This window comes from Thamnophis elegans, chromosome 10, assembly GCF_009769535.1.
Source record: "Thamnophis elegans isolate rThaEle1 chromosome 10, rThaEle1.pri, whole genome shotgun sequence".
NCBI classification, from domain to species: Eukaryota; Metazoa; Chordata; class Lepidosauria; order Squamata; family Colubridae; genus Thamnophis; species Thamnophis elegans.
Window position 1 is genome coordinate 40,773,522 of NC_045550.1, and position 23,868 is coordinate 40,797,389.

Consider the following 23,868-nt stretch of genomic DNA (forward strand, 5'->3'; position numbering starts at 1 on the left):
TTGTGTAGTATGCAACTGGTGATATGGAAAAAATGGACATAGAATCCAATGTACAGTCAAAGGCTAAGTGGTAAGCAGCAGCCAGTTGGTAACAAGGACTAAGAAACTTAGAAATGCTGAAGTCTTTGCAGCAGCATATGAAGGAAGCAAACTATTGATTTTCTTAACATTTGTCGTACATGATTGCATGTTCACTTGTTTTGCACTGCCCTCACTTAGTTCTTACAGTGCAATAATCAATGTATGAGGAAACAAGGGTTTTGTTTATCAGCCAACTGCACTGATTAGAACTGAGAGGGAGTGCCTGGCCCAAGATGACTCCTTTGGCTTATGTACCTAAGGGAAGACTAAAATCTGGGTCTCCCTGCTCTAATTGCTGCTCTAATTGCTATACCACACTGGCTCTCTAAAAAAAAAGGCAACAAGTGCTTGGCTGAAAGATCCAAACAAGCCAGCCAGTCACAAAATTTGTCAAAACTCTTGGGTGGTCAGGCTGAAGATTTTCCTCTAAATTTGAGAAAGCAGTGAAAAACAGGGTTAATTAGACATTTTAATGTAAATGGATGTAAGCAATTCAACTCTTCTGCTAAAAAAAGTGGGGGGAAGAAAAATGAAACTGCATACAAGACTCCTTAGAATTATATATATCAAGGTTCACCAAGCCCTAAGCCGCAGCCCACTACTGAGCTGTGAGTTGTTCAGAACCAACCCACAGAAGTGACAGGTGAGCATGTCCATAGAACCACCTCCTCCTCTCCGCCCATCCCGCTGGTCCACAAAGCTAGAAAAGTTGGCGAACTTTGATAAAACAAAACAAGTATAGACACATAAGTAAGTATCTAAGATTTAGAAAATTACCAACTTTTGTTTAAGCAATTTTTATTTTTATAAAATAAATCCTCCCCTACAGGAAAAGGAATTGGGGGGGGGGGGCTCTTACACTCTCTCCCAGATTTCAGGCTGTTTTACTTTTTGTGTTTGGAGACTCTGGAGATTGAAGTTGGGGCATCTTGAAAATAAAGCATATGCTCTATCATCGAGCAACACCTCGGACATACTAAAGTGCTGATTTAGCCAAAACAAGGATGCTGGAAAAGAGTACAAGTATTAGGATGCCTGGGAAAAATTTAGGGTTTACAGAAGTAAACATAGAAAAAAAGCTGAAAGTGTAAACTCATCCACACCCCAAACATAGCCTATCGAGGAATGTTCTATGCCAACAGAATGATTATTACTGTATAAGGAATGCAAAAAATAGGGTGGGGTGATGGAGTCAGACTCTGTATAGCAAACATGGTTGATTATAATACTAAACAGGACCTCTCCCATTCTATAAATTCTTGCTTATTAAAGAAGGAAGTATGCATAAAATGACATTAAGTTAGGAAAAAAAAACAATAAAAGTATGTTTTAAGTAACTTACCAAGCTTTACTGGGCTAGGTATATTGTTTTCAAGAAGATATAAAAAAGGTTTAAACACATCAGCTTTCACTGTATGCTTTTCTCCTTGAGAAGTAACAATAAATCTGCTACAGAGGATATTGTTAATTTTCAACTGGTTACTAAGTTCAGCTGAGGGTGGCCTTAAATTAAAGCTGCCAGAAAGACAACAAGCTAGATCTCCAATGATACCAGCATAAGCCTTCTGAACTAGTAAAGATTCGTCCCGTATGTGATCTCTGGAATAAAATTAAAACAAGTTTCAGTTGTAATTTTCTGTATGACTGTATGTCGAGAGTTTTCAAATCATTAAACCTAACTTGTTCAGTCAGAACATGTAGAAATATTATGCAGTGCTTTTGCTCCCTTTTTCCTCAACCATAGTTTCCTGAAACATCTGAACTAGAAAACTAACAGCCTTCAAATATATTAAGCACTGATTAAGGACAATGGTTCTCAACTTGTGTTCCTCGGACCCCTGGGGACCCACAATATCACAGAGGGTCCCTGAAGGCTTGAAGAAATGATTTATGTTATGATTTAAATCTTGAGTTAAGTCTTGGTGGTCTATGGCCACAAAAGGTATTTAAAGGGGGATCTGCAGTGAAGAAAAGGTTGAGAACCACTGATTCAGAACACTGTGTGTTCTATATGACATCTTAGTCTAATGTTGGTTTCTGTATTTTTACTTGTTTAAAAAGCAATAGTTATAGTTTCCTAGTTAGACTACAAGGTTCTGGCAACAATTACAGGCTACAGATAGGTTTGTCTGCCAATACAAATGCATATATATAGTAATGTATATTATTCTCTTAAGCATATGCCTGTTACACGTACATGCTGGATTTTAAATTTTAACAAATCCTTCCTCTTCAATTTCTTAAGCCTGCAGAACCCTTCCCTTAGAAAATTCCTTGGAAGATTCATTTTTAAAAATTATTTCTTTATATTCCCTTTTTGAAATCAAAATAATAGATAAATGAGGTGACAAATAATTTAATAAAAAATTACTGTAGCTTATCTAGCTTTTATCAGAAAAGATGAGAGAAAACCTCGCTTGTCATAGCTATCAAAAGTATTGGAGAATAGAATAGAGACTTGGTATTTTTACCCATAACTCAAAACAAATTAGCATAAAAAAATAGAAATCAGCTATGCTATCAGAAGCCAATGCAAATCTGTCCACGTGATTTCTCAGACTATTTTCCCAAAATGATATATAGATCCTATAGTAAATCTAAATAGGAATATCATCTTCTCTGAACAATAAATATTGGCAAGAGGCCTAGAGTCCAGTTCCTCTCCCTAGTCCTCATAGTAGTTTAAAACTGCATGTCTTCGAAAGGAACCTGTAATATGGCCATTCTTCAGCTACTATTTTCATCATATCTTATTGTATTTACCAAAACATTCTTCACCACAATTTTATTTGGTATTATCAAATAATACATACAAAAGACATGTGGGCAATGTGGCGCAGACTTCTATGCCTAACTGGTGAAGCAAAATAGGAAAGCCTTTAATACAACTAGTTTTGACAGCTTCATGGGGACTCTGAAGTGTGTGCTCATACACAGTATTCCTCCAGTTCAGATGCAATCTCTTTGGAAGCAGAGAAAGAAGGAACACACAATTTGAACGAATTTCTGGTGCTAAAAGGAAAGATAAAGAAAACCAATGAATTTAATGTTGATTCTTGCAAACATACTCTCTCTACCCCCTGAATCAATGAAAATTATAGACCACGACATACCTTATTTCCCTGAAAATAAGATCTCCCCAGAGAATAACCCCTCCCTGAAATTGCAATGCAGCAGCAGCCCTGAGGTGACCACACTCGCTGCCTCCTGCACCTCAAAAATAGTAAGACCTTCCCAAAAATAAGGCCAAGTGTTTATTTCGGGGGTTAAAAGAAAATAACACTCTGTCTTAATTTAAACTATACAGAGAGACAAATAAAACATATTATATCAGTGTACTTTCTGCAATTTTCGGGCTTTTAATTCTGCATTCATACTAGAAATAAATATTTTCTAAATATTTCTCAATATGTAACTTATTGAATAGCATTAACTTTTGGTTGTTTAGATTACATCTCCATCATTCACAGGCATATCTGATGTTGATCCAAGATCAGGCCTTATTTGTGGCATCCTGACTTTGAAATACTATATTTAAAAGAATTGCCTAAAAACGTTCATAACTTCCAAGTGACAGGTAAAGGACCTTTTAGATTAGTTTTCTTAAATATAGTCCAAGTACCCCTACAGGTGCCCCGATATCCTCTTAGGGGTCTGAGAAGTCAAAATTATTTGCCAAATGTGGGGAAAAAATTCAAATATTTTAATATTTTTATTTGTTACAGGGTTTTTTTCAAGAAAAACATTTGTTAATAGCCAATGGATTTGATATTATTTTTACATGATTAAATGAATAACAGTTCAATGAATGAATTGATTTTAATATTTAATATAGTAAATATCAGTATAATTCATATAGCCAAAAGCTCTTGTGGGGGGCCATCATGATTTTTAAAAGTGGAAAGGAATCTTTAGAGCAAAATATTTAAATAATATTTAGATTAAATAAAAGCAGTTTGTAAAAATCATATCTTAAGACACTAAGGAAACAGACAGAACAATAAAAACATGAAAAATAAATATGATAAGAATTGTTTACTTACTAAAATGGCTTGCCAGATGTTTACTCAAAGCAAAAAGATCCAAATTAAGACCAGGAAGCATGGATGGGAAGTCATCTAAATGGCTGGAAATCCATGGCAAAGATAGTATTCCAAACAAGTTGTCAAACACTTCATCGTTAAACTGGAATTTAACTTTTAGGTGGTAGAAATGTACACACTTTTACTGAGATGACTTACAAAAAGTATATACATTAACAAGAGAACAGCATCAGGTCATTTTAACTTTGTGGAGAGACAAGTTTTATATTGACATTAAAAATGATGATCACGTTTGAAATTCTGAGGATATGTAAATTGGATTTTATCAGATACTGAATTAATGTTATGCTCCAATAAGTCAAGCTATTGGGAGAATTAAGGTAAAGCCTCCCTCAAGTCAAGTTTGACTTTTGATAATTAGCTGAATTCATGAATGTAAGGGTTCTGGCACCAGTATGGCAATATGGAAATGGTTTGCCGTTCTTGTTTTCTATGGCCTAATGGGAAGGCATTATAATGTGCCACAATGCTTCTAGTAACCTGTACCATCCAAGACTTGGTACAGACATGGCTTGAATACTTTGTTACACTTTCCTTTTCCTGTCTTTTTAAATTTGCCGCATGATGTTCTTGGAAATTCAATACCATGCAAATATGTTGCAAAAGCAGCAGCTCCGGAAGCTGCCCTATTTCCATCATCAATATGACTATTTTTGCTTATTAAGGTATTTAAAAAAGAAGTCTTACCTTGCATATAAAGGAAGGCATCAATTATTTTCACCACTTTTTGAATCACTGGCTCCAGGTCAGTTATCAGTGAAGCACTATCCAGAAGCTTCCAACAAATTCTAATTGCTCTCATGATAAATTCTGAAGAAACCCATATTAACTGGATGTGTTCTCTTGATTCTGAAGCATTACCATTGTCATGACCAAATAAATTACATACTTGAACAACTTGATGATCTACACTGTTAAGAAAGAAAAATATAACTGGTCAGTGAAAGAGTTTAATGAGTAACATTTTTTTCCCATTCCTAAGAAATGGAGTTCAAAAACTGTCTGACTCAGCAAACCACCTGATCATATCTACAGTTTATCAAGATCTTTAAAAACACTATTTCTATCAAGTTATACATTTCTTGACACCATAGAAGGAAGACCACTACTACATCATGCTCGTTTTCAAAATGAAATGCTGGCCTCACAGTAAGCAGTGGGCAAGTTTCTAGAGAGCCCCTAGCTCAGTGATGGTGAACCTTTGTCACCTCAGGTGTCAAAAGCATGAGCGTGCACCCTATCACGCACACTCCCATGCCCACTCCCATAACTTAAGGCGCCTCTTGTGCCATGCCCTCTACACATGTGAACACCCGCCCTGCTGCCCCGCGTATGCACGCACAGCTTTCTAGGAGCCTGGAAAAGGCAAAGCAGCTTCCCCTGCTCCCCCAGGAGGTCCTCCTGAGGCCAGAAACAGCCTGTTTTTCGACTTCTGGGTTGCCCATAGGAACGTTTTTCTCCCTACATTTTCCGAACTTCCGCTTTGTGCATTGGGTTATTTTTCACCCTTTGGAGGCTTCAGGAAAGCCTCCAGAGGATGAAAAATGCCCAAAAATGAAGGCCAAAATTAGGAGCTGACAGGGCAATGCCTAGCGTGCCCTAAGAAATGGCTCCGCATGCCACCTTTGGCATGCGTGCCATAGGTTCACCATCATGGCTCTTGTTGGTAAGACAGTTGCTATTATAACTCCATGCTTTTTCTCCCAAAGCTTAACTGAACCAATAGCATGTGAGTATTTGCAAAAATATCAGAAATATCTTCAGATATTTTTGTAAAGCTCAAATAAAGAAAAAACTGTCTTTAATTCTTTTACCTGTTGAAATCTTCTCTAGAATGGATTGTACATATTGTGGCCAGTTGAGCTATTAAAGCAATTCCTTCTACAGTTTGCAAAGCTTCCACTGGAAGGTTGTCTTGTTCCAAAAGCGACAACAGAGAGTCTGCCTTCTGGCATATCAAATTCCACAACTTGCTCTTCATTTTCATGTTCATGATATGGGGCCTGTGAATCAACATTTTAGATACCATTTTAGAGCATTTTGTGGTAAGTTTACTATAAAACTAGAAGCGAAATAAAATATTTGGTAATAGTGAAACTAGTTGAAGACTGTTTTAAATCTTTCATTTTGAAAGAAACATGTTTAAGGAAACAATATATATATATTAATATCAGAACTGTATGTAGCCCTATAATGTATATAAGAATGGGGGCGTTAATTGTCCTGATTTTTAGGCTTACCTTTAAGTATATTTAGATTTTTGTTTCTTTATGGAACATGTGATAGAAAAAAAAACTGTGGACAGAATTAGAAAGTTATTATGTGACTCCTCAGAAATCATGATAGAAGCTTGGCTGCATTTTTTAGCCATTGTTCTATTGTATTTCTTACAGTAAAAGCTCCAGAATGCATTAAGAAAAAGTTGGGACAGAGATAAAACCTTGACCTGTATTTACATGAAAAATTTATATTATGAGATAATAAATTTGAAAATAGCAGGTAATCTCTTTTTTATGTGTTGGGGCAGTTAAGAATTTTCTTTTTATTGCTTCCTTTAGTCAGTTTTTGACTCCTGGCGTCAACGAGACAAGTCCCTGCAGTTTTCTTGGCAAGGTTTTTCAGAAGGGGTTTACTATTGCATCCTTCCCAGAGCTGAGGGTGATTGACCCAATGTCATTTAGCTGGCTTTGTGCCTCATGTAGAACTAGAATTCATGTTTCATAGTTTTTAATTTGATGTCTTAATCACCACAACAAATAGGATTTCAAAGGACAATTATAGATGCTAATACTTTAAGTCATCTTGAGTTGGAATCTGGATTTTATAAACAAATAAACCTTTCTTAATTAAGCAGTTTTATCCAGATGCATTAATGATGTCCAAAAATCTGAATTATTATCAGTATTATAATTTTATTTATATGATCCAGGTTAACTTTAAAATATTAGTTATTTTTCAAGAACTCTGGAATAAGAAACTGAATTATAATGACAAAGGCACTTTAAAAGTTTGAAATGTATTTCTTTTAAAGTTAATACAAAATAAATTTTATAGAAATGTTAACAATTAAGCGGTTTGTGAATATTTAAAAACAAATGCAATGCTTGGAATGAACCAACATCAGTTTATCAAGGACAGCTCATCAGAGGTGGTATTCAGCCTGTTAGCCCCGGTTTGGGCAAACCAGTAGTGGCAGTGGCGAGAGGCTGTGCCCACCTGCCCAGATGTCTTCATGGAGGCTCTGTGCATGCACAGAAGGTTCTGCACATGCAGAGAAGTGCTGCGCATGTGTGAAGCATGTGCGCTCGCAGTTCCAAACCAGTAGCAAAGATGATATAGTATTTCACGCCTGCAGCTCAAAGCAATTTTATCTTCCTTTTGGTAGAATCCATTACAGGAATGGATTGTAAAAATCCAAATAGAAATGAGAATAAATTATTGGCTAGGTCTTCTGGAAGTCCTCCAAGTTCTAGGAGTTCTGCTAAAAATGTCATACTCAAAATTTTAACTTTAGGACTACCATAGTCCAAAAGGGAGCACCCTATTCCAAAAAGGATAATATCTTGTGGTTTGAAAAACATGTAAGAAACTATACAAGTAAGAATCCTTATTTACTTAACCATTGGAATATAGTAGTTATATCTTAACTTCAACAAACATTGAAATCCTAGTATAGAAGATGGAAAATGTGAACTTACCTATTAGATGAAAATACAGTTGACTGAAAAATTGTATAACAAGGATACACTAAACTGGGAGATACCAAGAAGTGTACAACAGACCTTTGTACAACTATTTATAAAAGACTTGAATGAGAGATGAAACTACATTAATCAAATCTACAGATACTCTAATGGACATGACAAACATCTTAGAGAACAGTATTAAGATTCAGAAGAAATTGGACACAAGAAGCATATTCAAAATAGATCCAAAAATAAGATTGGTTCTTAAAAGCTACCAACTTACTTTGGTGGCGCTGACAACTTTTTTGGATGTTTTAAGGATAGACATAAACGAAGCCTTTTTTGTGGGACATCATCACTACTGCTACTACTTCCCCCATCAGTATCGGAAGTCTCTGAATAACAGCTACACTGCAGCTCCCGGATGATTTCTGCTGTCACAGTCTTCAGCACTACGTAGAGTGGACTCAGCAGATACTTTATCAAAAAGAAGAAATTATACTATATACCATCTTCATAAAATTCATAGATATTTAAATAGGATTAACAGGTTTATTTATTTTAAACTTTTAAGATAAATATGTACCACTCAATTATAAACTCTACTAAATCAGTCCTATACTGAAACTACATTGTAAACTCATGAATTTAAACCACTAAAATGTTGAAGTTATTCTTGCTTGTGTCAGTACAGAAAGCAGAAGCTACTGCTACAAAGCCCGATGGCATTAGCATTGGAGAAAATTAGCTCCTACTTAACACTAAATCTAATAATTTTCCCTTAGTCAGAATCTTATGGCAAATTTTTGTTAACCTTTTAATAACACTTACCTCTTGTTCTACCTGGCATCCAATTGTTGAGATGAAAAATCTGCAAATGTTGTTAATATAAGTCTTTCTAACCGGAACAGCAGATTCATATCCAGCTGGCACATACATCAAGAAATAATGTAGTATGTGACATAATACTTCTTTTATTTTCATAGACTGGAGAAACCTGAGCACATCAGCTTCAAACAATGCATGAAGTTTTTCCAGTAATATGTTTAGATAAATAGGTTCAAACGTTTCATGGGAATTAATTTGAAAAGGAAATAAAGTTCTCACTAATATTAAGAGTGGTTCTTCATATAATTCCAGCTTTGTAGAATCCATTACAGGAATGGATTGTAAAAATCCAAATAGAAATGAGAAGAAATTATTGGCTAGGTCTTCTGGAAGTCCTCCAAGTTCTAAGAGTTCTGTTAAAAATGTCATACTCAAAATTTTAACTTTAGGACTACCATAGTCCAAAAGGGAGCACCCTATTCCAAAAAGGATAATATCTTGTGGTTTGAAAAACATGTAAGAAACTATACAAGTAAGAATCCTTATTGAAGTTGTTTCCAAGCATTCTACATTATTCATTCCATTTAACTGTAGTTGGACAGAACTTAAATTGCCCAGATTTACAGTGGAATTGCAAGAAAATCTGCTCACAATCGCAGGCCATGTCAAAATCGTTTCTATATTTTTTTCATGGATTGAAATCAGATCTTGAAGAAGATACAGCAGTTCTTTTGTTGCCAAGTTAAACAAGACACAGTTCTTGACTTTGAAAAGGCAGAGTAAAGAACAAATGACATTAGTAATGTTCTCATGTAAAATGTGGCAGCTTGGACTTGCAGCAATTCTCAAAAGTCTTGCTATTATCCAATTGCTGAATTCTAAAGAAAAGAAAAAAGAAAACATTATGATCATAATATTAATTAGGACTAAAAATTCAGGCATATGAGTTTCTTTTTAAATCTTCTTGCTGCCACCTATTGATTTTTTTGGATTTTTGCAGATCATATCTGGTAGTTCAATAAATTGTGCTATTTCCCTTTCCATTCATTTGTAATTCATATTCTTTCTAGAAAATTAAGTGCATTTTTTCAGCTACATTTTTGTTTATTTACTGATATAAAATATATAATTCACATGTCAATATGCTATAATTTGTTGAATTATAGATCCAATAGATATGTTTCAATAAACTCACCAATACAGCTGGACTCTGTGTCATTTTGCTGATCAGGTCCAGTTCCATTTACAAACACAAGTGGAGATGATTTCATGATATGGAGAATAAAGTCAAGCAACATTACAGAACTTGGTTGAGATTCAGTCTTCTTCATAAGTTCCACAGCCACTAAAAAGAGAGCATAATCTAAACAGAAAGTTCAAAACCTATTCCTATTTCAAGAAATATGTAGCATTTCCTGGATCTCTATAACAAGTCTGTACAATTACAAATGGATTCCTGGAAGTTAAATGCTTTGTTTCTCATGCTTCCTTTCCTCTTTCTTCCTCTAATAAGTCATACAGGAAAATAAAATAAAGGTGGTCCTTGATTTACAATCACAATTGAGACCAGAAATTTTCGTCACTGCATGAAGTGCTTATTAAGCAAGATATCATGTGAGTGTTTTGGTCAATAACTGGCACCTGGAGTTGCAATTATTAAGCAATCTTCCAGGTTGCTAAGTGGCTAGAGCAGGGGTAGTCAACCTTTTTATACCTACCGCCCACTTTTGTATCTCTGTTAGTAGTAAAATTTTCTAACCGCCCACTGGTTCCACAGTAATGGTGATTTATAAAGTAGGGAAGTCAATTAAATTTTAAAAAGGAAAGTGCTTCAGTATCGGACAAAACCCCTACCCCCTACCATGAAAACTGGAACGCCCACAAGTGGGCAGTAGGGACCAGGTTGACTACCACTGGGCTAGAGCAAAAGAGTTTTCTGCTGAAAGAACACAGTCCCACACAGAGCTGAATCCCTCTGGGGTTGAATCCCTTTGACAGGCAACCCTTTTGCTCTAAAGGGGGCTCTTTTCTCTAGGGCCCTATGCTGCAAACTCTCCATGCCAAAATCCTGTGTGGATTTCAGGACAGACCTTTTTGAGTCAGTCCCCAGACTAGAAGGAGTCCTCTAGTCAGGCAGCAATGGTTTGTGGTCTACTTTGCCAGCCCCCTAAATCAGTTTCTAGGAAAACTGATCAGGAAGATTGCAAATGGAAATCACATGATCACAGGGTGCTTTGTAACCAATCATAAGTGCAAGTAGGTTGTGAAGTGCCCAGATTGCAATCGTGTGACCATGTAATTCTAGGCAAGAGTCATAAATCCCTTTGTGCAATACCATGGTAATTTCAAACAGCCACTGAAAGAATGGTCATTAAGTGATAACTATCTGTAAGGAGTGCTTATTTCAAACTACAATGACCCAACAAAGCATAACTAGACTAACCAAAAATGACTTAATTACATTTTAATCAATCCCTATCTAAGAATTATTTTCATTAAGGTGAAAGTTAATATTTCATTTTACAACAAAGAATATTTTTATCTAGTTCTCTCCCTCTGTGATATGAGTGAATAATAAGACTGTATAACGTTAAGAGATTTTGTCCATGGTCATGTTTTAGGGTTGGAATACCATGTAGCAGAAATCACATATAGTTTGAATCTAGACCATTTACTAATTTTACTCACCAACATCTACATCCACAAGAATTCGATCAATGAACTGGCAGAGTATTTGTCTTGGCTTCTGTACTACGGTATTATATTCTTCAGGTGTAGCACTGAAATAAAGATGCATTTAAAAGTTATGTTATCAAAAAAGCTACCTCTTATACTGAAATGCGTAAAATCAAATCTAATATTTATTATTGTCACAGACCAGAATAATAGTGATGTATATAATTAACACACACACACTACTGTATACTGTTGTAAACAAATAAAAGGTACAATATGAACTATTTAAAACATTGCAGTTATAAAAATAATGAATTTCAAGCACTATATAATTTTGCTCAGTCTCTAAGGAAAATAAGTTCTATTTTTAGAAAATGAATTTTCAGTTGACAGCAATTTGTTCAGGGTATCAGTGTCTCAAGTAGCTTGTGAAACATATCAAAAGCATATTATCCAATAAGAGATGGAACCAAGCTACCAATGTGAAGTATGCTTCTATTATTAGTGATTTTGTGAATGAGTACTTACATGCAATTAGAATTGTTAGTGTATTCATTAGATTGTGCATTTCACTTTTTTTCTGGCCTCTCCCTGTGTATATGAGCCCCTCAAATGAGAATAGTGCTTTATTCTCATCCAACCCCCTACTGGAGCAGGAAATCCTATATCGTTTCAAACAAATGGTTGTCCGATCTCTTCTTAAAAACATCCAGTGTTGGAGCATCATAACCTCTGGAGGCAAGTTGCTCCACTGATTGTTAACTGTCAGAAAATTTCTCCTTAGTTCTAGGTCATTTCTCTCCTTGTATAGTTTCTATCCACTGCTTTATGCCCTGCCTTCTAATGCTTTGGAAAATAGCTTGATCTCATCTTTTATGTGGCAGCATCTTAGATATTGGAACACTGCTATCATATTCACCCCTAATCCTTCTTTTCATTAAACTAGATATACCCAATTCCCACAACCGTTTTTCCTATGTTTTAGCCTCCAGTCCCCTAATAAGCTTTGTTCCTCTTCTCTGCACTCTTTCTAAAGTTTCATCAGGGCCCTCCAATGTACTAAATTCCCAGAAAGGTGGGTAGTGCAACATTTTAAGGAAAATAAAATAAGGACGTAAGATAAGAGTGTACATATGCTGTAAAGCATAACTATTGTGTAGTAAAAGCAAACAAAAGGTATAGTAATTAATATTCAATTGCAATTAATTAAAAGATTAACACAATAAAATGTGCTAATTTTAAAGTTTTTCTGGGCTAGGAAAAAATAATAGCAACTGTTTTTTGGATTTAGAATTCTGTTGCAGAATTGTTCACCTCCTCATTTTTGCCAGTCTCTGAATTGCAGTTCAACAGACCCAGATAAGACAACTAATGATGAAACAAGCTCTTGGGAAGAAAACTTGGTTACATATAGTAAATACAGAGATTCAGAAAGAGCCTGAAGGCAAGCAGCAAAAGAGTGAAGTACTTTTGACTTTCAGCCTGACAGACCTGCCCAGTTCCCGGAGGGCTGGGATCATGGAAGTCATTTCAAGCCCCTGGTCAGCCATCCTTGACTCTCCCGGGTCTCCCGCCAGCTCCGTTTCGACCCTTTGCTGTCTCCACCCCTTTTCGTAGCCGACAGGAAACTCAAGGACGGTGGCTCGTTTGAGCCAAATTTCCCACAAAGGAGATTCGTGTTTCTTCCACAATTACCGCATAGCCCTTCGTGTAGATTGATTGCTTCCCCCGGAGAACTTCATATTAGATAATTTGCATATGCCATATTGTTAACAACAGCGTTTGATTTTTGAAACTTCAATTCTACCTGCGTCCTGCGCTGAACTCGGCGGAGTTTATTTCCTAATTATTATATGTATTATGTTTTGTAAGTTTGCCCGAGTGATGCAGTAGCTTTTTTTTCAAAGTTGTCTCTCTCTGTACGATTGTCATATGTGTCCAATGCAGAAATACGTCACTGCAATCGACTTTCGATTACTTCAAACTCGTGCTGTTTCCTAGCAGGCTAATCATATCACAGTACACAGAAGGGTTGCATACAGTTCTACTAACAAAATTCAGTATGCGCACTAAACGTCTGGAGAGACAGGATTGTCTTTAAAAATATCAAAACTGGAAAGATTAGTGTGCTCAAGTGCTGAGAATACTGGTAAGGAGCTATGACTGAATTAGCAATTGACTAGGTTATGCTTCTTGTCTGCATTTCCCCCACAAAGCATGTTTAGAAAGGAGGGAGCCCAAAATTTATGTTGTTAAGTGAAAAAATTGTTAGGTGAGATTTGACCCACTTAATGACTTTTCTTATCCCATTTATGTGAATCACTGCAGTTCTTAAATTAGAAACATGGTTGTTAAGTGAATCTGGTTTCCCCTTTGTCTTTGCTTCTCAGAAGGTCACAAAAAGGGAACCCACATGACTGATGGATATCACAACCATTATAAATGTATACATGTTGTCAAGCATCCAAATGTAAATCAGGTGACCATAGGGATGCTGCAACAGACATAAGTGGGAAAAATGATTAAGTCACTTTTTTCAGTGCTATTGTAGTTTTGAATGGTGACTAAATGAACTGTTGTAAGTTGAGAACTACCTCTAAACTACTTCAATATAGGTTATTCCTTACAAAGAAAGGCTGGAAAGGATTTGTATGCATCAAAATGTCAAAAATTTTGCAATAATAGTGTGTGATTCTAATGCATCCATCTTACACATTTAGTACTTGCAAATCAGCTTCAGTAATTGGCTATATTTGCATGAGAAACGTATGCAGCTTAAGACATGAATTTAATCACACAGTTCACAGAAATTTATCTTTATCTTAGATATGATTTGGCTCTTTGGTGTATCATGACAAGTATACATTTTTTGCTTAGGTTAACGTGTTTTTTCATCCATTGATATCTCAAGCTTTATTTATTAAATAATTGTTTCATTAGGAACTCAAAATACTGCCCCTTCTTCTATTTCCCCCCCCCCCCCCAAAAACCACCCTGTAAGTTAGGTTTATCCAGTGAACCTCCATGGCTGAAAATACATTAGAAAGTCTGTCCAACCCTTAACGTTATTCTAAATTTGTTCTAAATATTTAACAAAAGGAATAGGCTAAGAATTAGATAATAAGATAAGGTCCCAACACTTTAGCAGTTGCAGGATTGAAGGTGGATTGTGAATAAAATGAATTATGGGCATTGTAGTCAAACATATTTGAAGAGCATTCAGTTGGAGCAAATTGCCTTACCTCGTGTCATGACTGCAAGTGAATGCAGACTTCTTTTGTAGTGGATAATGTTTTATACAGGACCAAGAGCAAGCACTTACCATTATCGATAGGGACCCCTGTGGCTGAACTTCCATCTCACAGTCATTTTTAATTGGGTATGACATAAATTTAATCAATTATTACTGTTATTATCTCCAGAACTCATCAAAATCTGAGATTGCAAAGTTAGCTGAGAGCCTTTAATGGTCAAGTGGGATGAAACCAACCATCTGAATTATTGTTGCCACAACAAATTTAAGCCAGTGTTTTTAATGAGATTGCTTGTACTGCTACTTTATCTTAGTTCAACATAGTACTTTAGTCAAGCACAGAGCGTTATTGGACATTATTCTCATTGTTTGAGCTTTGAGAACTACTTCTTCTTGTGCCATATCAGTGATCAGATGTCGGTGATCCTATTTTTATCAACAGCCGCAGGAAAAAGTGCTACTGAGTTTTGTCCAAACCAGTCCCTTAGATTTTAAAGCCATGATGTTCTTCTTCTGCCTGGACCTTGTTTGCCTTCAATCTTTCCCTGGAGGATGGCATATTTTTCCAGGTGTCGGACCACATTTGAGAAATACATTTGAGAATTACCATTTCTAATTATTGCAAATTGAAATTTGAAATCACCTTCCAGAAATTCCCATCTAAGAACGTAATATTAAGAAAATGATTTAATAGATTCCAATGAAAATTATTTACATATCAGTAAATTTTATGGGCTTAATTCACATCATGGTCATTTGTTTACTCATGGTGTAAATGAATGAATCACAATTTTGTACATAGTTACAATACAAAGTTTACAAATTTATAATGGTTGTGTTGAAATAAATGTCCTTCTGGGTTCAGCTCCAAGTGGGGAAAAAGATACTGGAGGCTGCTTGGAAAGATGGTTTAATGGTGGACAGGACCACATGGCTTGAGTCCTGAACAGAAAAGTTGATCACATGCTTCAATGTTGGTGGAGAAAAGAGAAGGAAGGGCTGAGATGCTGAGTCCCTGGTTTTATGCCCTCTCTGTCCTTTGATCTTGAGCTTGTATTTTGATTGGTTGTCAGACTCCCATGGGGCCATGCAGGGGCAACTCTCTAAGCTGCGTTTTGAATCCAGGTTTGGTTGAGTTCTCAGATGCCATTTGGTGAGTTGAGTAAAATGCCAATATTATCATGCCTTAATCCCATCCCCCTGGAGCTGAAGTGGAGAACTCTTTATTATGTAAAGGGACTAGCTTGGCCTTCTTAATGGCCCATTGACAAAGTGGGGATGGGCAGGAAGCTACAGGGAGCTATTCTGTCTTTTAAAACATGTTTCTTCCTTTTCACATCGAGAGAAATATTCTGCCTTTTCAATATTTCCTAGGATATTTCATTTTTCTGGGAGTGGGCTGGGTGATAACTTCCTACAATTGGATTCATGCAACCAAACCAAACCTAAACTATACAGTGTAATGAAATGTGAACGCAACTTTTTTTTTAACTGAACCAGAGTGAATTTGTACAAGGAATTATTTTAGTCAACTCAGCTCCCATTCTAACCACATTCCCTTAAGATCTACTCAATTAGACTGAAGGAGCCCAGATTCCAAATCCCCAACCACGACAGCAACTGTCTATAACTGTTGGAGATTGTAGGAATTGTAATGCTCCAGTACCTTGGGGTTATCGAGCTGGGGAAAGGTGTTCTAAAACAGGGAGTCTCGATCTCTGTAAAACTTTTTAAATCGCATTATTTTTTGCGCAATAAATGAACCAGGTAAAAACCACCGGTCGGAAACTCATCCGACCCGTCACCAGCTCAGAACACCCATGCAATTTAATTAGTTTCGTTTTCATGAGGATAATTGCGGCTGAAATTTGATCCCTAGCAGCTCTCCTCCCGAGCCCTTTGTAACGGCGCTGTGTTTGTTATAAACCCGCCTCCTACTGCTGGGAAGACGAGGAGACTGATTTCTATAGCTGTCAGTCAACAGCGATACGAGGGAGGGACCGGCACTGCCCGCAGGTGTTCTCCTGTATACGGTAGTACTTTCCAAGGCTTCGTTCAGAAAGTGGATCTGCGACGAAATCTAGCTACGAAGTGGCTGCGGCAGGCAGGTAAGTCCGGATCGTTGATGTATGACAGGTACCTTTTCAACAGGGGCTGTAGGGCGGGTAGCACCGATGTTTAAATTTCATTTTACTTATAAGAAAGGCTGTTCATCAAATGGACGGTTTGTTTTTAGAGGGCTTTAATCGTTTTGTAGGCTTTGTCCTGCTACTTGCGTGAGTTTTACTTTAGAGTTCTTAACTCTCACACCCACAGGCCCTTTAAAATAAGTGAACCTTGGATTAATACAAAGCAAGTCTGCCGTTCATAACTATTTCCTCCAGCACAAGGTGTGTTTTCCAAGAATCTCAATCTCACAACAGCAATTTACTGTGTCGTTACTCTTAGTCTTATAGGGTTTCAATTGTATAAGGTTTGGATAGGCTAAATAGGAAAAGCATGAAAGGTGTCTTTTCCTTTTCAAGGGTAGAATGATAAAATGCAATTTTGAGTATGAAAACAAGTTGCATTTCTGTCAGTAAACATATTTCTTATGAAGGAAACTGTTCAGGATTGAAATAAAGGCTATATTTTAGCACTTCCCTTGAAACAAGATGGATGAACAATCAGTTCTAAATAAATAGAACTCAGAAATACATAACTCCTATAAATTGAGAAGTTATTTTTGATAAGTCTTTAGAATTGCTGCTGAAAATGGCAGCCATCTCTTCATTCACAGTAAACCATAAAATATGCATACATAAGTAAATTCCAATTTATTCCTTCTTGCCTTGTTTTAAAGATCAGAGGTGTATCAGTGGTATATGAAAGATTTGGGACAACCCTAAACTATGAAACATCATATTAGTTTTACTTTTTATGTATAACTTTAGGATCTTTCTTGCTAATTATAATAGACGGCAATGGAGGAAAATAAAAAATTCATGTAGTAATATAATCCTAATACAGCCTAGGAACTCAAAATCCCCCTATTGTTTTCTAAAGAGATTAAATATGTATCTATTTCTAGAATTTGCTAAGATATTGTTGCAAATATTTTTGATATGACATTGTGACTCCAAATGCTGTTGAATATCAAAACAATTTGAGTTTTATATTATAGGATTGCATTGAATTTGTTTATGTATTGAAGTTGGAATGTGAACATGTATCCTACCATGGGAATGTAATAATGTAATAAAGGCTCCTGTTTTATATTAACAACATAGTTAATAATTTTCTGCCTCTCTGAAATTCTTGATTACTTTTCTCTCTCTCACTCTTGAATTCAAAACTGCTTTTAGGGCAAATTTGTTCTTCATTCTGATCAGAGATTTTTAGTATGAATTATTTATTTTTATTTGTATTGTCCTGCAATTTTTATAACACATACACACATACACACACACACAATTTCAATAAAAAACAATATTATATAGATATGCTTTTATACATATGAAAAAATAAAGCAATAAGTGCCTCCTTTTAAGATGCCTGTAAGTTTTAATTTGTATTTTTGAAGGGAAAATATCTCCCACCCATCTTTATATCTTTTTTTTCATCTTCTGTAAAATTTTATATTGTGTGATGATATCACTGTGAGCTTTCAGACAGAATCTCTCAGTAAGCATCAATTACATTAAAGGCAAAATATAATACTTGTTGAAATGTGAGCTTTACAAATTAAAATAAATAGTATTAAAATACAATGACAAAATGAGTAACTTAAAACAACGTAAAACATACTGATTAAAAAGGAGGAAAGAAATGAAATATAAAAACTTTCATGCATAATATTCACCCCAGGAAGTCTTGAATGAAGAATTAGTTCATTAGATATTTAAAAACATAGTGGGGAAAGACTCAATATTCAAGAGTGAGAACATCCTAGAGAATAGGGTGAAGGATGAGGCATCACATTTTATCAAGTTTAGTGGGCATCTAAAAAAAACTTTAAAAATGGATACAAATGCATATATTAATCCAGAAGATTTTAAAGGTTAATGTACAATTAGAATCAGAAAGCTTTCTTTTGGGACTAACAAATAAGCAACTAGAAAAAAGTCATAGAACTTTGCTTTTATACATGATAATCATAGCAAGACAATTATATGGTCTAAAGGAGAAAGGCTTAACACTAACCATAATGGAAGAATAACTGGTAAAGAGATGGAAAGATGCAAAGATGGTTAAACTAACCTCTTTGATTAGGGGAAAAAAACTATTTTCATGTTTGACTAGAAATCTCTTATAGACCTTTTTTGCATAGCTTTTTTATTTCTTTTGCTTTTTATTAGCATGTATTATGTTTTTTGAAAAACTTTAAATAAAATCTATATTTATAAGTGGGCATAGGAACCCCTGACTTACATAGCTTCGAAACTACGTGACCATGTGTCAGAACCCACTTGATTTTAGTAATTATACAAGTCTACAAAAGGACAGGAAATCTATTCAGTACCTTGCTCCCAAGTTGTATATAAGAAGCACATCTTAAGTCTTAGCCTTTTTCCTAATAATGTTACGTGTCAATCAAATGTTTCAGGCAAGAAACTTAGGAAGACAAAGGCCAAACATGAGAGAGCTTCTGAGCTTGTGTTCAATAATGCAGTATTAGTTAATTCAATGATATGGGCCAGAAGCAACCTGCAAAAAATGTAAAAGTATAGTAAATGTAAAAGTATAGTAAATGTGTCTTTGTGTGGATATATCTGCCATGTGGGTACTGTAACATTCTAAATAATCAGTGTTATCGCTTGCATTAGAATCCATATAGGGTAATGTAAGTGGCCTCCTAAATGATTTTAGGCCACTAACCTTTGATCACACTGCTTTCTCTTATCTGCTTAGAATAAACTTTAATCCTGATTCCTTTGGACCTTGCAAAAATGAAATAAAATTAGTTGACTTTAAAGTCTGACAATTTCTTTGTTTTAGAATGATTTGGATCTTCAAGGACATATTTGGCACTGGGACTGCTGTTTATAGCAACAAGTTTTAGATGCTAAATATATTTCATAAAGTTCTCAAATGAAAAATATGCAATAATTTACACAGGCAGTTATAAAGATGTATCTATCTACTACTGCATAAAAACTGCATTTGGAGTTTTCTCATTAAGAATGTAGAATGAGACATGGTGAAGAGAACAAAGATGAACAAAACCTTGCCTGATTTTTGATTATGTCTCTCTTTTTCCTATTTTGCCACTTTGTTTAGGAGGGTTCAATTAACCTTCTGGAAAGTTTTTGCAAGGGCTGAAAGGAGTGAAAGAATCAGGAAATATTTTGTAAGTTAATTATTATAAAACCCAAACTAATATCTTGCCTCTTAACATTTAGTGAAGGAATCTTCTCTGAAATGAGCTTTGAATGTTTTCACATAAATTCCTAAGAATAAGAGAGTTGCAAGGTATCATTTTGGGCATTGCTCAATGCAGAAATTGAAATTCAAGCATTCACGAATAGTGACTGAGTAGGCACATCCTGTGAAGAAGAGCCCATCATTTCTCAAATAATTGGCTCCATGTCAAACTGCTCTTGTAACAGTTTTACAACAGTTATTAAAAAAATCAATTGACATGCCTTGACCTTCTTCCATTTGACATCTTTTAAGATATTTGAAGAATGCGATCATATTCCAGCCCAGTCATCTTTTTTTAAGGCTAAATATAAACACTCTTCCTATATCTCTTCATAGGCTCTTGATCTGTTCTCCTGATCATCCTCATTACCCTTCTCTGAAACTCTTTCAATTTCTGTAGTCATGACCGGAACCATATACAATATATAAGGGCTGCATGAATCATGATGAAAGCAGAATAAATTGAAACAATTATTCCTGTGATGTGAAAATTATACTCCTGTTAATGTTTCTAAAACAGTATTGCCTTTTTTCTTACTCTGAACATTGACATTGCTGATTTCATGTTCTATTTGTATACAGCTACTGTTTCAATCTTTTTTTTTACATAGGTACCATTATCAAGCCAGGAACACACATGCTCCATTTTATACTTTGATTGGTTTTTGTTTCCTAAGTGAAGAACATTCACTTATCTTTCTTAAGTTTTATTCTAATACTTTCAACTTATTTCTTTAGTTTATCAAAATAATTTTGAATTTTATTTCTAGTATTAGGTTTTCTATTGGTTTTTTTCAACCATACATTTGATAAGACTTCCTTCTATCCATCTATCCAAGTCATTAATCAAAGTATTATACAATAGAGGACTTAGAGCTGCTACTCATAGCACCTCAGTTTGTCTCTTATCTCCAGATTGATAAGGAATTATTGATGAGCTTCTATGATTTTAATCATGTATATATCTACTAATTGTTATGCATCCAGCGTACATAACTACTTAGCTTTAAAAGATCAAATGTTTTACTAAAGTCAAGATATGCCTGTAGCATTCCCACAAATTATTAAGTAACTTAAACGAAAAATGAGAAGAACAAACCTTGCTAGAATAATAAATCCATGCTGACTTCTGATGATTTACCATATTGTTGTTAAGGTTTTTGAAGTCTGAACACTTTATGATCCAGAATCTTTTGATGTTTGTTGATTGGTATGTAGTTTGCTACACCTTCCTTTACCCACATTTTGAAAGTGAAGACAATAGTACACTATCCTTCCTGTGATCACCATTCTGCCAGTTCTCCAAAATTTCTCAAAAATAATACATAAGAGTTCATTTAGCTGGACTATAAGCAAGTATCTTTATTATCCTGGGAGTGGGTTCCTCTGATTTTGGCAATTTAAATTATTCAAAGAAGCAACATGTTCTGCATCTACATTTTTATCCATCTCAAACTTCAGTCCTTCTCAGTTCTGCTGTTCACATTTTCCTGATAGAAAACTTGATTGTTTAAGACTGGATCAAAGTAGGAGTTAAGTGGCTCTGAGTTTTGTTTGTTATCTATTAGCATTTTGTCAGCTTAACTGAGCAGCACATTCCTTTCCTTTTATTTTGAATTTATCTAAAGGAGTCCCTTTTGTTATGCTCAGCCTTCTTCCTTAACCTTAGTTCATACTCAACTGTCCTTTTCCTAATGCCACTATCACCATTTGATGCACCCTTTGCGGGCTTCTCTTTTCATTTCTATATATAATATTTTTTATTTTCAAATATTTACTAGGTTTCAGACATTTTGGGGCACCTACATTTGCCATTTCTGCTTGCCTCCAACTTCTTTTACCATAAAAATAGTTCATTTTTTAAAAAATTCTGAATTACATTATTTGTTAAATTGTTCAAGTATTAACTTGTCTGGATAGTTTTGATCCATAAAAGCCTTCACTCTAGGATTTCATTGGCAGTCTTTTACAACAAAAGGACTACTTACATGAACATTATTTTCTGTGGTCTTTGCTTATTTTATAGCTGTTATGTCATGTTACCCTTACACATAATCAACTTCATTTAATGTTTAATATGAATTTAAATTGATTTTCCCAGAAAACCCTAAATCTCTGAGAAAAAAGGAGGACTACAGATTCTTAAAAAAAACTATCAGCACGGTTTCATATGTATTTATTCATAAGTCCTATTTAATTCAAAGGAAGTTACTTCTGGCATGTACAGTATATATTGAAATGTAGCATCATAAGAACATCTTCCTCTTGAGAACGAATACTCTATTACTGATCTCATATGTTACGCTATTTTGTAATGGCATAGCATGTGATTCCAGTCCATTTAGCATGATATGAACCAGGTCAATACAGATGGTTCGCTTACAGAGATGAAGGAAAAGGTCTCAGGGCCAAATCATGAAGTTTTGGGCTATACATTTCTGTATAAGATATTCAGGAAGCACAAGGTTCTGGATTCCAGTTAGCAAAATTGTTCTGATATATTTTGATCCTTAAGGCAATGGATAGTTCTTGATACCTCTATTTTACCTACAGAAATATTTCAGACTGCTGGTTGAATCATATTTAATACTGTCACTCAATGAAGAGCCTCCTCACCCCCTGAAAGACATAGCTTCAGAGAAGGGATCACTCAGGAGTTGCTATGGTATCTCTCACCTATCTGTTCATGTATCCCAACAGCTACTTGCGGCTCCTAATAGAGCAATCACTCTTAAAGTCATATGCCACTGGAATGATACCTCAATCTACTATGGCTCAGACTACTTACCGGGTTACGTGTAAATCAGTGTAACCAAGTTTTGTCTAATGAAGTTGAGTTCTGGATATGACAGTGCATAGTTTTAAATTTTAAAATAGCTAGAATAACAATATGCTTTTGTGTTAGCCAGAATGCTACAGCAATTTTTGTTCTGAACAAAGGAGTTTGAGAAATGGAGTTCATCTTTGCTTCTAATATAGCACAAATGAAAACTGTGTAAGGTGGATGAAGGATGCGGATAGCACATTTGGGAAGTTTCTAGATTGCTAACATTGGTATAATTATAGGAACTTGCTGACTAATTAAATCCTTTAAAATGTTTCAAAATCTGGCTCACTGCCATTCAGTTCATATTCTTAGTTAGACCCACTGTAGTAATTTATATGCATAAGACAACCTCTTTCTGGATTTCCTTTACACGCTCTTCCCTGTCATTAGTAATTTTTTCTCTTTATCCTAAGTGACTTTACCAGAGTTCCTAGCATTTTGCTGCCAAATGCATTCTTCATCAGAATCATGTGGTTTAGAAGTGTAAGCCTGTAATTTTCCTAATAGCTTTCATTTACAAGCATGCTGGTAGCTTCAGGCTCTGTTAAGAGCCACAGATGTTCTTTTCTCCTCCCCCTGTGTATCTATTACTTTTTCTTCCCCACCATGATCTCTCTATACATTTTCTGTGACAGATTTTGATCACAGCCAGTCAATGCTTCTACTGTCTTTCTCTCTCAAAGTAGGTCAAGAGAGAAAAAGAAACATGAGGTCCACATTCCCAAGAGTGCTGGGTGTACAGTTTCTGCTGTTCTCTTTCTCTTTTAAGCTAGCAGGGGAATTGCATATCCTTTTGGGAAGAGAACAGCCCCCACTTTACAACAAAATGTGTAACATTTAGTGATAGCAAAACTGTTGAATGTGGCATTCTTTAAAAATGTTTTAGCTGTAAATGGTTAGGAATGGGTGACTGGTTGCTAGAAACTTAAGAGATTTTCTTTGGAAATGTAGAATGATTAGCCTTTCTCTTAAAACCATTTATAAAGATTTAAAAAATAATAACAGACGCCC

At 35.3% G+C, this 23,868-nt stretch overlaps 2 protein-coding genes across 4 annotated transcripts in view; one reads left to right on the top strand and one right to left on the bottom strand.

Annotated features, from left to right (window-relative positions):
- The window catches only part of ATR (ATR serine/threonine kinase), a 62,680-nt gene extending 49,435 nt beyond the window's left edge, over window positions 1-13,245 (bottom strand). The window contains exons 1-10 of the mRNA XM_032225088.1: window positions 12,866-13,245; window positions 11,387-11,478; window positions 9,894-10,043; window positions 8,702-9,576; window positions 8,154-8,347; window positions 5,999-6,187; window positions 4,872-5,095; window positions 4,125-4,277; window positions 2,895-3,093; window positions 1,424-1,680 (exon numbers count right to left, since the gene is read on the bottom strand). Coding sequence (XP_032080979.1) covers window positions 1,424-1,680; window positions 2,895-3,093; window positions 4,125-4,277; window positions 4,872-5,095; window positions 5,999-6,187; window positions 8,154-8,347; window positions 8,702-9,576; window positions 9,894-10,043; window positions 11,387-11,478; window positions 12,866-12,924 — 2,392 coding nt within the window. The 5' untranslated portion in view covers window positions 12,925-13,245. The remainder of the gene's footprint in view (window positions 1-1,423; window positions 1,681-2,894; window positions 3,094-4,124; window positions 4,278-4,871; window positions 5,096-5,998; window positions 6,188-8,153; window positions 8,348-8,701; window positions 9,577-9,893; window positions 10,044-11,386; window positions 11,479-12,865) is intronic.
- A 147-nt stretch (window positions 13,246-13,392) lies between these two features.
- Window positions 13,393-23,868, top strand: part of PLS1 (plastin 1) — a 49,014-nt gene continuing 38,538 nt past the window's right edge. Inside the window, exon 1 of one of the 3 annotated variants that reach the window (XM_032225063.1) lies at window positions 13,393-13,523. The gene's annotated coding sequence lies outside the window, so the exon portion shown is untranslated. Of the gene's footprint in view, window positions 13,524-16,535; window positions 16,736-23,868 lie in introns of those variants that run through there. The other 2 variants (XM_032225062.1, XM_032225061.1) reach the window with 2 other exon arrangements.